Source organism: Parasteatoda tepidariorum, chromosome 5 (assembly GCF_043381705.1).
Source record: "Parasteatoda tepidariorum isolate YZ-2023 chromosome 5, CAS_Ptep_4.0, whole genome shotgun sequence".
In the NCBI taxonomy this organism is placed as follows: Eukaryota; Metazoa; Arthropoda; class Arachnida; order Araneae; family Theridiidae; genus Parasteatoda; species Parasteatoda tepidariorum.
The window spans coordinates 23632438-23649070 of NC_092208.1; the positions used below are offsets into that span (position 1 = coordinate 23632438).

At 29.7% G+C, this 16633-nt stretch overlaps 1 protein-coding gene across 4 annotated transcripts in view; it reads left to right on the plus strand.

Annotated features, from left to right (window-relative positions):
• Positions 1–16633, plus strand: part of LOC107451315 (uncharacterized) — a 40024-nt gene that overhangs the window by 18271 nt on the left and 5120 nt on the right. For all 4 annotated transcript variants that reach the window (XM_016067378.4, XM_016067377.3, XM_016067381.3 and 1 more), the window contains exons 2-5: positions 11733–12176; positions 12809–13121; positions 14728–14999; positions 16072–16302. In XM_016067378.4, the coding sequence (XP_015922864.2) occupies positions 11754–12176; positions 12809–13121; positions 14728–14999; positions 16072–16302 (1239 nt within the window). In that variant the 5' untranslated portion in view covers positions 11733–11753. The remainder of the gene's footprint in view (positions 1–11732; positions 12177–12808; positions 13122–14727; positions 15000–16071; positions 16303–16633) is intronic.

The window sequence follows — 16633 nt, forward strand, 5'->3', positions numbered from 1 at the left end:
TTTACTACAAGCTATAACATAATTATCAAATAATAGTTATAAATATTGTATAATATTTAATATTTATTAAGTTAGTGAAACATAAATCTCTCTACTCAAACCGTGAAAACGACAATCTAATGCTTGAAGCTACAATCATTTGTTCGAAACTTAAAAAGCTCTGGAACACAACTTTATTTTATTGATGATGGTTAACCAAATGTTTTTAAATAACCTAATTATTCAATAACTAAGTTTATTAAAAATAATTATTGATTAGAAGCTATTAAGTTGCTTAAATTTACTACTTGAAGAAGAGAAATATTCGTAAACAGAAATATGAGAGCGAATTTTTGAATACTATTTATTCGGAGATTGCACTTGGGGTCATTGGTAAAATCTTTCACACTTTATGTGTAAAAAATTAATCAGAATTAAAAATTAAGTTCTAATAAAAATAATAAATCTTTTAAGAAAAATCTAATTACGTTTTATCATAATTTAATTAAAACAATAAGCTTTTCTTTCAATAAAATATTTATCAATAGTTATTTAACGTTTTTTAATTTAAAATGTATACTTTGTAAGGTTAAATAACTTATCGTGACGTAGTTTTTCATGGTTTAAAACTTTTCTACAATTATTAATTTACGTCATAAAATAGCAATTGATTATGAAAAATTTATTGCACACTGTTATTTTTTTGAACCAACGAAAAAACTAATAGTCACTTTCAAACAAACTATTAGAAATAGATTTTCCCGATTACAAATATTAATGTTACTTAATAATCCCGATTAATCCTATTAATCCCTAATTAGGGATTAATCGGGATTAATCCTAATTATCCCGATTAATCCCTAATAATCCCGATTAATGATCCCGATTAATGTTACTTAATAATAATAATGTTTAATAATAATGCTTATATTATTTCATGTTAATAAGCCCAGTTCATTTGAATTTTTCAGCTAATATGCTTTCAAATCTGATGTTGTGGAATTTAATTTCTTAACTTAGTTAATAATTAGCAGCTGAAACTATTTAATAATTTGTTTAACATCATGATATCTTATTTGATAAAAGTTAAAATTCGATCATTCTATAGATATTAATTTACAACACTTCTGAACATTTGCATTAAAATTTCAAAATATGTTGAATAAAAAGTAATATGCCCCAATTAGAAAATTGAAACAATATTTTAATTTTTCCCGTACTTCTCTACTATTTGTTTTCTTTCGTACGAGCTAACATTATTCAAATTCTTTAATGATTATATTTCAACCTAAAAATTTCTCCTAGCATTTTAAAAAGTATTTTTTAAAAAAAACTGTGGTATGATGATCGCCTTATTTAAATTTTAACCCATTCAGTCTAATCTAGATAAAATTATAAATTTTCTGTCCTTTCACTGCTAGAAAAGGAAGGAAATTTGACAATCGAAATTATCAGATAAATGAAAAAGGTAGTTTTCAAATTACATATTAATTTCAAATTTAAAAAAGAAAAATTAAAAATTTAAGTCATGGCACTTTAAAAAAATTTTAATATTTTAATAAAACTGTGGGAACGAGGAATAGCGTTTCTACATTTTTACGGAACCAAAGACAACATCAAAACAATCAGAAGGTAAAAATAAACACTTTTATTTTCCGGGAAAATGATAGAGTCACAAAAGCTGCGTGACTAACTTAAAAACAAATTAAAATTCAAAATAGAGTATAACAGAGTAGTAGTAGTTTTGTGGTTTTACAGATGCATATATATACTGGAGAAAATGTGCGATGAATAATTATGACGTCAGTATCCTTCAGTCAGTTGCAGTTAATTTCTGACAGCAGAAAGAATATCAGGATGAGAGGTTGCAGGTTCGGTATTCCGATCCGCCGGTCTGATCTAGCGAACTCCACAAAACTATTTGTAAATCTTTATAATAACTTATAAAAATGCTCTTTTTTTTTGGTCTAAAGAGCATTGGTACGTACTGGTATAATTTGATTCATTATTATTTTCTTTCTTAAAACAAGGCCCCAAAATCCCTAAATAACTTTGGAATGATATACTTCTATATGTCATAAAAAGTTAGTTGTCGTATTACCGTTTCGAACATTTTCATCAATCAGAAAAGTAAATGGTATGATCATTAATAAACAAAGAAAATCCATCTTTGGGAATCATCAGCATTAAGCTAATAAGCGTTATAAATATATACACCTTCAAATTACTTATTTATCCCTTACTTATCGATATTTACCAGTAATATTTATTCGAATCCCTTTTTAAAATTTTTGTCTGATATAATTCTGTTTCATATTTTGATTATTATTCAAAATTAAAGATTTAAAACTTAAAGCGTTGTTCCTTTATTATGTTATAAAGTAATCCTATGATTAAATAAATAATCCTAAGAAACTGAAACGGTAAGATAAAAAATTCCTCATTAAGAAATTTGCTACAAAAATATATAAATAGGAAATAACAGTCGATATGTTTCAAGTGCTCAAAAGCACCCATTTTCAAGACTTGCCAAAGGTGAAAGAGAAGAAGCAAAACTGATTTAAACATAAAACATAGAGTACCCATCGAAAAATAGAAAAGTAAAGAGAAGGAACAAATCTAGAAAATGGGTGCCTATTTTTGAGTGCTTGGAACTTGTTATTTCCTATTTATATTCTTTAAGGGAATGAAGTTCCCTCATCAGATAATAATCCTGTGGTATTAGCAATGTTTCACAGTAAACAGAAGATACTGCTTTGCATTCATGTAGTGGTAATTACGCTATTAGTAAATATTTATTTTTAAAATGGATATATTATACAAAATTGTGTCAAATTAACGCATATAATAAAAATAATGAATACGAAATAACTATTAAATATTGATCATCAGTATTCACTCTTTGTACTATTACTAAATGATCTCTTAACACTAGATTGCCTAAGGAAGTCATTTTGACTGCTTTTAATTTCAATTAGAAAAACAATGATGTATATATTGACACAATTTCTTTGTGACTTTTTGTACCACATATAATTTTTTTTATTGTTAATATTTACTAATAACTTGTTATATAACTGTATATAATGTAAAAAATGTTAAAAATTAATTTTAAACAAATTTATTTACGCATACACAATCCAGTCATTTCGACTGCTTTTGGGCAATAATAGGGATATACTAATTTTCCGTCCTTCTAGTGTTAAGTGAAGAAACATTTTACGATTTTTTGAGTCACTGAAAATTAAATAGGAGCTAAAAAATGTTAAGTTTGTCGATGAAATTGTAACCATCTAATTAGATTTTTTAATTAGGTATTTTAATCAAATAGATTTTTTAATTATATTTTCAGGAATCAAGCAGATTTTTTAATTTAATAGAATTTTTAATTAAAATAATATTTTTTAATCAAATCATTTTTTAATTCCCTTTTTTTATTAAATTTATTTTTTGTGATTTTTCAAATTGAATGGGTTTTTTAACTAAATAGATTTTTTTNCTATGCTAACTTTAACATTAGCTAAACAAAACATTACATGCTTGACTTTACTGATTTTATTGCGGGCTCATGCATAAGTACATTAATAAATGGAATATCATATTCAACCACGCCTCGTTGCCTCGTTGCTACAGAAATAAAACATGGGGAACCTGTTTTATTTATTCAATAAGTAAATATATTCCTACTGTTGCGTGCTGTACGAAATAAGTAATGAGTTCCTATTATTTCCTTAAAATTCATAAAACAAACACGCGCTACTTGACTAGTTACAATCACAACTAGATGTAAAAGGATAAATTTTAAGCTAATTGCAGATATTTTTAAAGAATTTAATTTAGGTATGATTTCTGAAATATTGTGTTTATATCAAACTATTAAAGCTTAGAAATTATTTGTTTCGATTTCAAACAAACACTCTTTTCTTTTTTACTTCAAATTCAGCTTCCGAAATCAAATTACATTTGAAGTTTTGGGTAATAATTTAACATTTTAAAAGCTAAGTAAAAATTTTCATAATAACTCATGACAGTTTCTTTTAATTGAATTTAAACAAAATTTTAATGCTCATTCAAGATTTTATTACACATATTCAAGATTTAAATACTATATTAATTCTGTTAACTTCAGTATTTTGTCCTTATTAAGAAGGCATAAGAAAAGTTTTCTACGAGCAACATTTTAACCCTTTGTAACTCAACAACTCTGATTTAAGAAATATTTACGCGGATGTTAGAATACATCATATTAAGCGTGTAAAAAATAATGAAAAAATCAAGAACTTAAAATTAAAAATTTATTGATAAAAAGCATTTATTGAACATCTCCAATATCGTGAAAAATAGCACAAAAATTCCAATATATTTCAAACTTCATGTGAAAAATTTTGAAATTGTTGTTTTTATGGTAACAAAGTCTCACACCACATCTTTCAATCCCTCCCTAGCCAAATATACAATCAAGGGGATTGTTGTAAAAAAATTGTATATCCTGCAATTATGTCGTGGAACAATTCTTGCTAAACGCATTTTAATATTGGTAGCTGCACCAAGACTTTGTTCCCCCATGTTTGCAATATTTTCTTTACCTGAACTTGGTTTGATTTTATAGGTAAATCCAGCTCATTATAGGATTGAATTTTCATGTATGTTGCAGATATGTAACGCGGTGATACAAAGGGTTAAATAAGATGTTTCAACTCCTTCCAGCTTCCCCTCTTTTTTTATTTTATTTCATTTTATAAAACACAGCAGACACAATTTTTTATAAAATACAGCAGACGCAATTTGACTATGAATGTTCAACTCCGTAGACTTGCAATTTTGAACCTAATCGTGAGGACAAAGGAACTCCAGGATCAAGCATTGGAGCAAACTAGCCTATGTGGAGGATTTTTTGATGGAACTAACTCACATTTCTGTTATATGTATAAGAAAACCACGAAAACAATTTTTTTTAATGTTTAAACTTTATTGTACTTCATTGTAACTTTATTGTAGATTAGCCCAATAATTTCCATTTCACGATTTTAAAAAGTTTTTATAATATTAACTTATTTGAAAACTATTTTACTGAAAACTTTGCTTGATTAGAAAAAAATAAAAAAGTAGTCAAAAGTAAAAATAATTCGCTACGTTTTTGAGCACGCATTGTCAAAAAAGGAAAAAAATTGTTGTAAGTCTAAAATCACGTGAGATTTCCCAAAAAAGTGTTCTTACATACAATTCCAAGGACTAAAATATTTTCTGGATCGAAGTTAATTAATTAATTAATGCTTAAAAAGCTTCTTATGAATATTACAATACACTAAAGTTGTTAAGTCAAACATGAAAAGAAAAACGGATAGATATTCAGAAGAACGCTGGTTATCTACTTCGAATAATAAAAATTAAAAGAATATTTAAAAGAATTTTATGTCTAGTTAAAAACTGATGTGGTTTTATTATGCATTTTTAGAACCATCTTTTAAAAACACTGTGACTAGATTTTAATTATTAAGTTGACATTTAGGTTTTTTGCATGTTGAGTGTTTCGCAATATCCGCTCTTAATATATCTGTTTAGAATATTTTTTTCGCATTTATAAAGCACATTAGCCTTTGCAAATTAATCATAAAAAGTGGGGGGAAATCTTTCTCGAAGTTTAACGAATCACTACTGAGGATTTAGAGGCTGAAAACTTCATAATCATGGTAATTGTTAGACTAACTTTTTTCAATGCAATCAAACTTGATTTATTGTTTTAAGTCCCGCAATAATAACTACAGATTCCCACTGATCATCGGCGAGCTTTTATTCCTAGACATAGCTCGAAATACGTGTTTGAAAAAGTGGACAAAGCTCGGAATGCGTGTTCAAGAAAATGGACATAGCTCGAAAAGCGTGTTCAAGAAATAGGACACAACTCGATATGCGTGTTTAAGGAAATGAACACAGCTCGAAATGCGTGTTTAGGAAAATGGACAGCTGGAAATGCGTGTTTAACTAAAATGAACATACCTATTATAGAAAATGAGCATAGCATTTTCTTCTATTTTTGAACTTCTTTTATGAGTTTTCTTCTTTTTCTTAAAAGCATAAGCTAATGAACCCAAACAAATTTATAATATGATATCGTGAATTTACGTAAATTCCTTGGAACAACAGTTGACTTTAAAAGTCAACAGTTGCATTCTCAAGGTCGTATAAATTTATAATAATGGTAGAAAATTTACGTACTCACTTTATCGTTTAGAGTTCTGAATTCAAAGTATTAATAGAAAAGTTACATTTGTAAACATCTAACCACTTCGACCCTAAGGCCCAGGACTTTGCCAGCAATGATTATATATAGTGTTTACATTATGAGAGAAAAAGTAAGCACGAAAATCATTTTTTAATTGTTAAATTTGTAATTCAGAATGGAAAGGCGGGTATTTTTCTGTGTTCATTTTCTTAAACACGCATTTTTAACTTGGTCTATTTTCTAAAACACGCATTTCGAGCTGTGTCCAATATCCATTTTCTTTAACACGGATTTTGAGATGTGTCTATTTTGCATTTTAAGCTGCGCCCATTTTCTTAAACACGCATTTCGAGCTGCGTTTAGAAGTCTCATCGACGAGATTTTGATAGCGTTTTTTCTTTTTTCTTCTTTTGAATGTTAATTTGAGACTCTTAATATTCATAAATTTTTTTATTTAATTTTCAAATGGATTCTAAAAATATATATTAAGTCCTTACGGAGCACTCTACGTTAGCAAATCGGTAGAACACTAGAAATACTTATACAAAAATTCAATATGATTCGGTTACACTTTGAAAAATCTTTCTTTAGGAAATGATATTTTTTCCCCTTTTTATTTCAAAACCTTTTCTTACAATAAATAAAATTGACTCATATAACAAAATAATTAATTTCAGAAAAAATACAGTGCTTTTTAAACTAAGCTTATCAGAAAGTAAGTATAATAATAAATAAATAATTTTGCTTTCAATTAGAACTAAGCATTGTTTTTATTCAAGTGGATTATACCTTTCTCAATATCTTATTTTTTTACAAAATAGTAACGATTTGATACATAATTTTACTTTCTAAGATAAAAATAAGTAGCATACGAGTATACTGTTGATTTTATTTTCGCTCGAAATAGAAGCACTTTGTATTACAGTAAGTATTAATCAATAATAAAGGAAGACTATTCTTGATCTATTTATGGAAACCATAAAAATAATTAGAGACTCCTAATACATATTTTTTTATTTATCAGAAAACCCGAAAAAAGTTCTAGTTAGGGAGCAGTAAACTAAATTAAACCTAAAAATTCTAAAAGAAACTAAAATAATAAATAAAAATACAAATAAAAATAGATGCTTTGAAAAAAAAACTAAGCACAATTTTAAAGAAATAACTATCAATAATCATTTCAAAGAACAAGTTATTTAGTTTTCAATTTTTAAATTCTATCACATCTGAGATTTTCTTCTGTGAATTCATCCACGACACTTTTATTCTTATGTTTTTTTAAGCAGAAAAGAATATAATTGAAATTATTTATTTGGCTTATTCCGTCTTATTCTTTTCAATACCCGATCGTCAATGCGTCTAAATGCCACTACTATCTTCTTGTATTTGGAATTAATTCAATTATGCATAGAAGATGTTCCGCGATCACACTGAAAATCAAAAACATATGACTATTAGAGCTCGTAAATAATAAATATTTAAGCGAAAAGAAACAAAAATGCTATCAAAATATGTTAAATCCCAGTGAGAAAAACATAATCTAATAAAACATAATAAAAACATAAACTAATATCATTACGTAATGAAAACTTTGAATTGCTTTTTTAATAATCGCCTATCATCTTCTCTTTGTTTCTTCCGGTAATCAAACAAGTTTCGATAGTTACGAATTCTTCTTTCTCAGTAATGATGCGTTACATTTTGACTGTGTATTTGTTTTTTTCAGTAAAAAATAATTTGTAAACCCTTAATGTAATTCCCTTTCTTACTTCAATTTTTTCATAGGGATTCTAAAAATATACATTAAGATTACTCATTATGAGTCACCTTGCATGCATTTAGTGGTAACTTAAAAGTGACTATATATGGAAGAAATTTTTATTTGTAGTATTTTATTTAGTGCATTAGAAAAACGATGCTTTTCCAAACCAAGGTATAGTTTTTCCACAAAAGAACAGAAAACAATGCTTGGCTTATTACCAAAAGCTGCATCAAGAGATGAGACGTAACAGTTAAAATATTAAGTGTCATGTCACAGCTTATACAATGAGAGATATCTGCTACGAAGCTCTATTTCAAAGCTACACATCACAGCCTCATAAAATTTCGTTAGGTGATTCTTCTTTATCCTGAAGAGCTATCAAGTTTAAAGAGGTATATCAGTAACAGTTGTAGCATTTGTCAGATCAAACTATAAAACAGGTCCAATATCAGCTTTCTCTGTGGCTAAAATGCATTTTAGAAACAATTTTTTTTTCAGACACTTTTACTCACCGAAACTTGCAAATGATGCGCTGTTTCCGATGTATTTTTTCACGCTAAATAAACTGAGACCAATCCCGAGACGCTCGGAATGATAATTTAGATATTATAAGGATTTTATTACAAAAAGTGCAATTTTGTACTTGTACTTATTCACGTATTTGACTTTGCTATCGGAACAAGTAAGGTAGTGTTTCTTTAATATTTCTTTTTACGCTTAATTGAGTGAGACTATTCACGAGTCAATTAGAATGGATAGTTTAAAAGTTGCGAATATTTTCATGCATGAAAAGTAATGTATTTAACTTGTACTTATGTGTACCCTTTTTACACTACTGGTCATTAAAATTGCTGCACCAGGAAGGCGACACGCCACGAACATGAAATTTGCAGGACGGATAAAGCATGTTGTGGTCAGTAAGTGATTAGTTTATCAGTCCATTCATGCAAAGCAGGCTGCGGTAGCGACACCTACGTGTATAAAAGGAGAGATTTGACTGTAAGTTTCTCATACAGAAATATGAATTTGAGCGTTGTTCTTGGGTAAAAAAGTTTTTGCTATGCCTCGTGTAAGAAGGAGAAATGTCGATCAGCACGTGTCTGAGTTTGATCGAGGTCGAATTCTGGCCTACCGGGATTGCGGTTTAGCATACCGAAGTATTGCTACTCGCATTGGTCGAGATCCCATGACTGTTAGCGGAATATGGTTCATGACGGTCATATGGAACGCCGTGCAGGATCTCAGCGGCCTCCATCACTAACAGCCAAGAAAACAGACTTGTTATCCACATGGCCTTAAGGGATTGAACATCTGCGTCACGAACCCTGAGTCAACAAATGGGGTCGTTTTAGAGACAGCAAGTGTCTGCACGAACAGTTCGATGACGTATGCAGGAGCATGGACTGTCAGCACCCTTGACACTGCATCACACCCTTGACGCTGCATCACAAGCATGAGATCCTCCAATTGTGTGATCAATGACGAACCTGGGTACAGGAATGGTATGGCATCGTCTTTTCAGACGAATCCAGGTTCTGTATACAGCATCATGATGGCCGCATTGGTGTTTGGAGACATGGTGGAGAACGCCCATAGGCAGCTTGCATTCGACATCATCATTCTGGCCCATCACCTGGAGTAATGGTATGGGGGTGTATTGGAAACTGGTCTCTATCAACTCCTGTTCGAATTAGGCACTTTGAACAGCAGCCGTTACATTTCTGATGTGTTAGGGCCAGTTGCTCTGCCTTATTTTCGAGACCTCCAAAAAGCTACGATTCAGCAGGCAATGTACGACAGTATGTTGCTCGCACTGTCCTGGCCTTCCTTGACACTGAACATGTTCACCTGTTGCCCTGGAGCACATTCTCCTGATCTCTCACCAATTGAAAATGTCTGGTCAATGGCTGCCGAACGACTGGCATGCCACCACTCGTCAGTCACTACAGTCGATGAATTGTGGCAAAATGAAGCTGCATGGAATGTTGTACCCGTCCTTGCTATCCAATCTCTTGATGTGCAGGAGAATAACTGCTGTTATTGCAGCCAGGGGAGGCTGCTCTGAGTACTGATTACTCAGAATCTATACATCGAAATATCCTGAAAATTTAGTCACTTGTTCTTCCAACTATAATATATGTGCCCAAAAAATATCATTCTGTTATTTGTATTCTTTCCTGGTGTGGCAATTTTAATGACCAGTAGTGTACTTTTCGGATGCAATTTTTTATGCTAAATTGAATTAAATAAATTTGAGTCATTAGTATAAATAGTTTTAAAGTTATAATGGGTTTCGTCATAATACTTGCAATTCAAAAGTAGTACTTTTTACGCAAAAGAGAAACCAATGCACTTTTAAATATCACCCATTTTTGATTCATGTCTGGTCTTATTTGATCAAACAAACAAAAAGTACTTGGGAAGCAATACTTCACTTAACTATAAAGCAGTGTAAGATGCGTAAATAAATGCTGGAACAAAATTGTACTTTTACTCAAAAACCCTCACAGCGTCAACCTAATTTTTAATGTATCACGATCCCCTCGTATTTGCCATTGAACTGTTTATTTATTGTCTTAATCTGGCACTCTCTTAAAAAAATTTCTGATTATTCAAATATTTATTTCTATTTTCTTGCTTGTCTCTCCCGTTTTGTTATTCTTTCTTAAAATAGATTTACTTAACTATCTTAAAATTCTATTTTACTATCTTTCTTAAAATTTGTATTGGTAAATAAGCACAAGCTACAAACTAGACGTTCTTTGAGAAATAAGTCTTTTAGCAACTGTTCTGTAGTTATTAATACAAGATATTAAACCTAAGTAGTCCCATAAATAAACTGTGTGTAACTGATAATGTACTTTAATATATTTTTGTTAAAATCGTTTCAGGCAATCAAATTTTAATAAAATGAATGCAAAATAAGTATTTAAGGTAACAAAAGAGCATTGGATCTACTGCGTAACCCAAGTTTATTTGCCACATTTTTACCAAATCTAAACTAGTGTCTTTAAAATTATAATACTAAATTTAATTAACGTATTCTTGTAATATTTTAAAAATGTAATTTAGTCAGAATATTAATACTTAAAGTTTCATTAAATAATTCATGCTATCTTTATAATCATTTACGGAAGCATTCGTATAAACTAGTAAATTACCAGAAAACATCACTGAAATTTGCAAACCTTTATTTATCTATCAGTGTATATTTCATAAAAAATTTTGTACTCATTTACAAAATTAAACGAAATCAGAATGAATCCACTGTTAAAAGCGATGAACCAGATCATTTATTTGAAAACGACAATAAATTGTAAGCGATGAACAAGATCATTTATTTGAAAACGACAATAAATTGAAAGCGATGAACCAGATCATTTATTTGAAAACAACAATAAATTGAAAACGATGAACTAGATCATTTATTTGAAAACGATAATAAATTAAAAACAGATGGGTGATCTAGTTACGCCACTGATGTTTTTTCTGTTTTGATCTTCGGTATGATGTTCTTTTTTGTTAGCACTGTTATGTTTAAAATGATTATAAGTTGTTAAGTTTTTTAACGTTGGTATTGGCATTTTTTTTTTAATTAGAGTTGTGTTTTAATCAGTTCTAGATCGTGTTTCAACATCCACCGCTTACCTTCACAATATTTGGATAATATTTCTATTTATTTAATAAATTGGATCAAATATTTGACATATTAAATTTAATGTTATACATATTGACGAATATATGTTTATATGTTGTTGTTTTTTATAGATGAGGTTGATATATTGAGCTATGTTCATTCGTTTTCCTTCTCGGCGATTAATAGGATGTTTCATTGGCGTGAATCTCATTGTAGCAGTGTCCGTCATGTTGGTATCTTGGTATAATTCTCCTCCGGAATACGTCTTTAAGCATCCATATTTCCTCTTCGACATTGATATTGAAGAACCACGTTCTCTAGACCAAAAGTGTGTTTTACCCCGATTGCACCCGTTTCACCCTTCCATCTGGCTCTACCTCAAATTCCAAAAGAATATATTTTGCAAAAGTAGGCAGGCTGAATTTACTTACATAGACAGTCGAGGATATCTTCTTTTTAACCATACCGAAGTTCAGGATGTTGGATATGAAATAGGAAGTTCATTGTTTTGCCATTGGTCTCCAGTTCTGAGAAGTACTGAAGACAGTGACGAACAAATATCATTTGGTAAAAAGGTGAGCAACATGTTATACCTTCTCAAATATTAGGGAAAATAAAGTTTAAATCAAAGGGTTTAAAACAATGAAAATTTAAGTAAATAAAAGCAAATATTCATGAGGTAGCAGTTTATTTAGTTTTATATTTTCTTCTATAAATGTACAATTCAACCCAAAAGTAAATTTTCATAAATTAAATTAGTGTTACCATTGTAAATAAAAATAAGCATTTGTTTGCTGGAAACCACTAAAATAACTCGGAATTTAAACCATTTTTTGTATTAAATGAAAATGACATCCGCTAGTCATCCCTCCAACTAAAAAAAAAACTTCATAACTTTTAATCTATCAATGCTATATGTTTTTTTTTTCCAAAATAAAAGAATTTTTTTAACTAGACGAGATAAATGCAGGCTAATTATTTATTTTATGAAATATTTATAAATAAATGCTTAATTTTTAAAATTAACAGATTATAGTTTAATACTATCTTTTTTTATTGCATTGTTGTTATATACACATATTTAGCAAGGCTAAATTATTCAATGCACAGCTTGGATTGAAAGTTTTTCCATGATTTCCATTTCATTATGATCTAACCTTTACTGGCAATGGCATTAATAAATACTTATCATCAACTACTTTTTCAGGTTCGCCTTCCAGAAGAAGGCTGCAAACTTTCATTTGATGTTGTACGAGTTCAGTGTACAAATTACGCTGGTTTTTTAGTTTACGAGAAGATCCAAGCGCACATCCCAGTGGCCAAAACACGTACATCCTCCTCGCCCAAGCATCCCATTAATGTCCTCATCTTCGGTCTTGATTCATTGTCTAGGTTAGCATTCATCAGACATCTGCCAAGCACTTACCGTTACCTGACAGAAGAGCTCAACATGACGGTGTTGAGAGGAATGAACAAGGTTGGAGATAACACTTTTCCTAATTTGATACCACTATTGACAGGCAAGTATATTTATCAAATTTAAAAATACTGATATATTTATTATTTATAATTTTCAGTTAGATGAAACTAAAATTCGAAATATAATCATTACTGTAGTGGATATCATTGCCATATACGAAAAATTTAGAAAATTGTGCTACTGAGCGAAATTGGGGATTTGATAATCTATTCAAGTTTGATAATTTTTAAATTGAAATTTCTGTAGCCAAGTAAATTGTGCAATTTTTCGTAACATTCTTGAGATCATTTTAAACTCGGAACAAAATTTTAAAATAACGTCTTTATATTTATAATTGGATTTCTAACAAATGCAGTGTTTGTTTGATCTTTCTCCGTATTATATATAATATCTCATCAAACTGTAACAGCCAGTAGAATAATTATCTAGCTTATTTAGTACCACAGAGAAATATATAAAAAAAACTTCCAAGCTAATGTTAGAGCATATAAAAAAAACGACGTGTTTTTCTTATGGATGCGTGCCAAAATGGCAACCGTCTGCCTCGAACGTTTTTAGCGCCACGCAACGGCAAAAAAACTTAACTATCAGTTAGATTAGTGAATTGATAAGTTTATCGTTAATTATCGTTTTCTTTTATTATTTTTAATTGAATTTATTAAGTTCTTTATATTGGTTTAGTCATTTGTTTTACTTTAGTTCTATGAAATGCTTAAATGTTAATTCACTAAGGATGTCGTTTGTTAATGAAGACAATAATACATTTTGTAAAGTAAATTGCGATCGAAATGAGCTATAGGTGAAGTAGAGCAGAACTCTCTACCTATGGCAACACATGCTTTCATTATTATCGTGTAAAACTCAACTTTAAAACAATAAATGACAAAGAATTGTGATTAATTCATTCATGCTACAGATATAATCGTAAAGAAGTCAATGAAAATATGACAGCAACGGTACATAATATACCGTAGTGGGCAAACTTTTCATATCACTGAATGAATTATTTCCATTAAGTGCTGCTAGAAGCGCTGTAGGCAGTTTGACCAGGAGAAACTTCAAAAAACGCGTCTTGATGACATCAGAGAGTAGTATGGTGCATTTTCAGTGCTAAAAAAATTAAAACTTTTGAGTTAATGATTAAAATGATTCCGCAGAGTTTTAGTTCAGATGAGAAATTTGACATGAGTAAATAAGAGAACTACACAAAATTAGTGATAATTATTGATAATACTTCATCCGGCTTGATGTTTCGGTTGTTCGATTCCTTAATAAATTAATAATTTATATTAATCAGCAAGGTGAGAGAGAGAGAGAAATTTGAATATTTTAACTACACTCGTGGCACTTTAGTGTTTCTTATATTATTGTTAAAGAAGTAGACAACGAACTAGCTCAAAATCTGCATGAACAATGAAGTTATTGAGAATAGATGATAATAAATCAAACTAAATTTCAGAGAGTTTCAGGTTTTAATTGTAATATTTTACTACATTTAGTGCTTTTCCTGATCACCATAATCATCAGATCAAGTGCTCTGGCGACTTTGGTGAATGCACTGAACAGATCGAAACTATTCTTTTTTTTGTATACCGTTTTTTTTAATATTTAGTACTTTTCTTCTTAAATCCTTTATATTTTAACAGGGCGTAAAGCTTATGGTGATGGTCTTGGCAGCACTACTAATTATTTCGATGACTGGCCACTAATTTGGAAGAACTACTCTGATGCTGGTTTTGGAACTTTGTGGGCTGAGGATTTAATAAAATTTGGCCTCTTTAATTACTTGGCGAAAGGATTTATTCACCCTCCAACCGATTATTACATGCGACCCTACTGGTTAGCGATGGAAAATAGTAACCTCATGACGCATAGTTCTTATATGTGCTATGGATCATTTCCAAAATATTTTGCACAGGTGAGATGTTAAAACTTTGTTTAACTATGCTTTAATTAAAAGGTTCTGAAAATTTATTTCCTATGCGTTTTTTTGAAAATAAAATATTGAATCAAAAAAATTAACTATCTAAGATGTATATGTGTATTAATATACTTTAACAAAGCATGTATAAAATATTCTCTAACCAAAATATTGGACAGCTGCAAAGGTAATTTCCGTTCCCCTCTATTGATCTCGTTGTGTGAAGATAATTTTCTAAACTCTGTAGAAGTTAAGCCCACCACCTAAATAAGTTAGAAACATTTTTCAATTCATCAAAATTAAAAATTTACCATCATTATTATTATTGTTGTCGTTATTATTATGTAGATAATTATTAGTAATATTATAAAGATAACTATTTGTAGTATTATGATTTTAATTGCAGAATTAGAACTTAATTGCATTCTTAGACTTTATCGCTGTAGAGTACGGTTTATTTTTGTCCGATACAAAATTGGGTTAAATAAAAATAATTAATTGCATGGTGCTTTGTAATCAGCTCCCTTAAAACAGATTTTTAGAATTTTTAGAAATGCAGTGGTAAAATATTCATAATTAGGGTAAGTAATTAAAATATTAAGAACGAAAAACAAAAATTTCTTTTTAAACCTGGCGAATCATAAACGAGAATGGCAAGATTGGAAATATCAAAGCCTGTTTGACTGAGGAGAAAACTGAGAAGAAAGGAAAGGCGACTATTTCCCTTACAAATTTCATAGGGCAATCAAACTAGTTTTGATATTTTCTTCTCCCACCATCCTTGATAATTATTCATCAGATTTTGATATCATTTTCGTTTTTCTCTCTCCTGAATATTCATTAGTGACCTCTGACACGCATTCTTTTCTACTTCAGTTTTTAACCATACATTAAAGGTGATAGTCCTTCAATGGACTGATCAGAAAGACGGTTACCAGTAGAACACCACCGAAGTCAAACATCACTGGCTAAGCCAATTGATATTAAACTTTTAATGATATTTTTAAAGTCAAATTACAAAATGTCTTCATATTCGAGCAACAATTTCTAATATGTTTTTTTATTTCAGTTAGATTACCTTAGAAGATTTATTGTAACTTACGAAAATGCAAAAAGGCCGTACTTTGCATTTTCATTTTTGGCAGAATTGACTCATGACTACACCACCCGAATAGCATCTGCTGATATTTATTTTGAGAGGTTTTTTAAATCACTGAAAGCAGATGGATATCTCGACAACACTGCCATGATAGTGATGTCTGATCACGGTCATAGGTTTGATTCCATCAGGACGACACAGGTATTAAATCTTTACACAGTTATTAATTAATATTAATAAATATTTTTCATTAATAATTTATTAATATTAATAAATTATTCATAAATTTTTTTCATTTGTTTAACTCCTTATTTGTTTGTAAACACCTTATTTAGTATCGAACTAGAATATATTATATACGTGGTGGTTTCAATTAAATTTACCTTTGCACCAACACAGAGTCCAGTCCGATTGATGGAAGTAGATGAGAAAAAAAAATTTCCAATAACATATTTAAATTGTCGATATAAATTGTAGAATAATGGTCGATTTAAACTATCGAATTGAAACAATTAAAAATGCTCAAAATAGA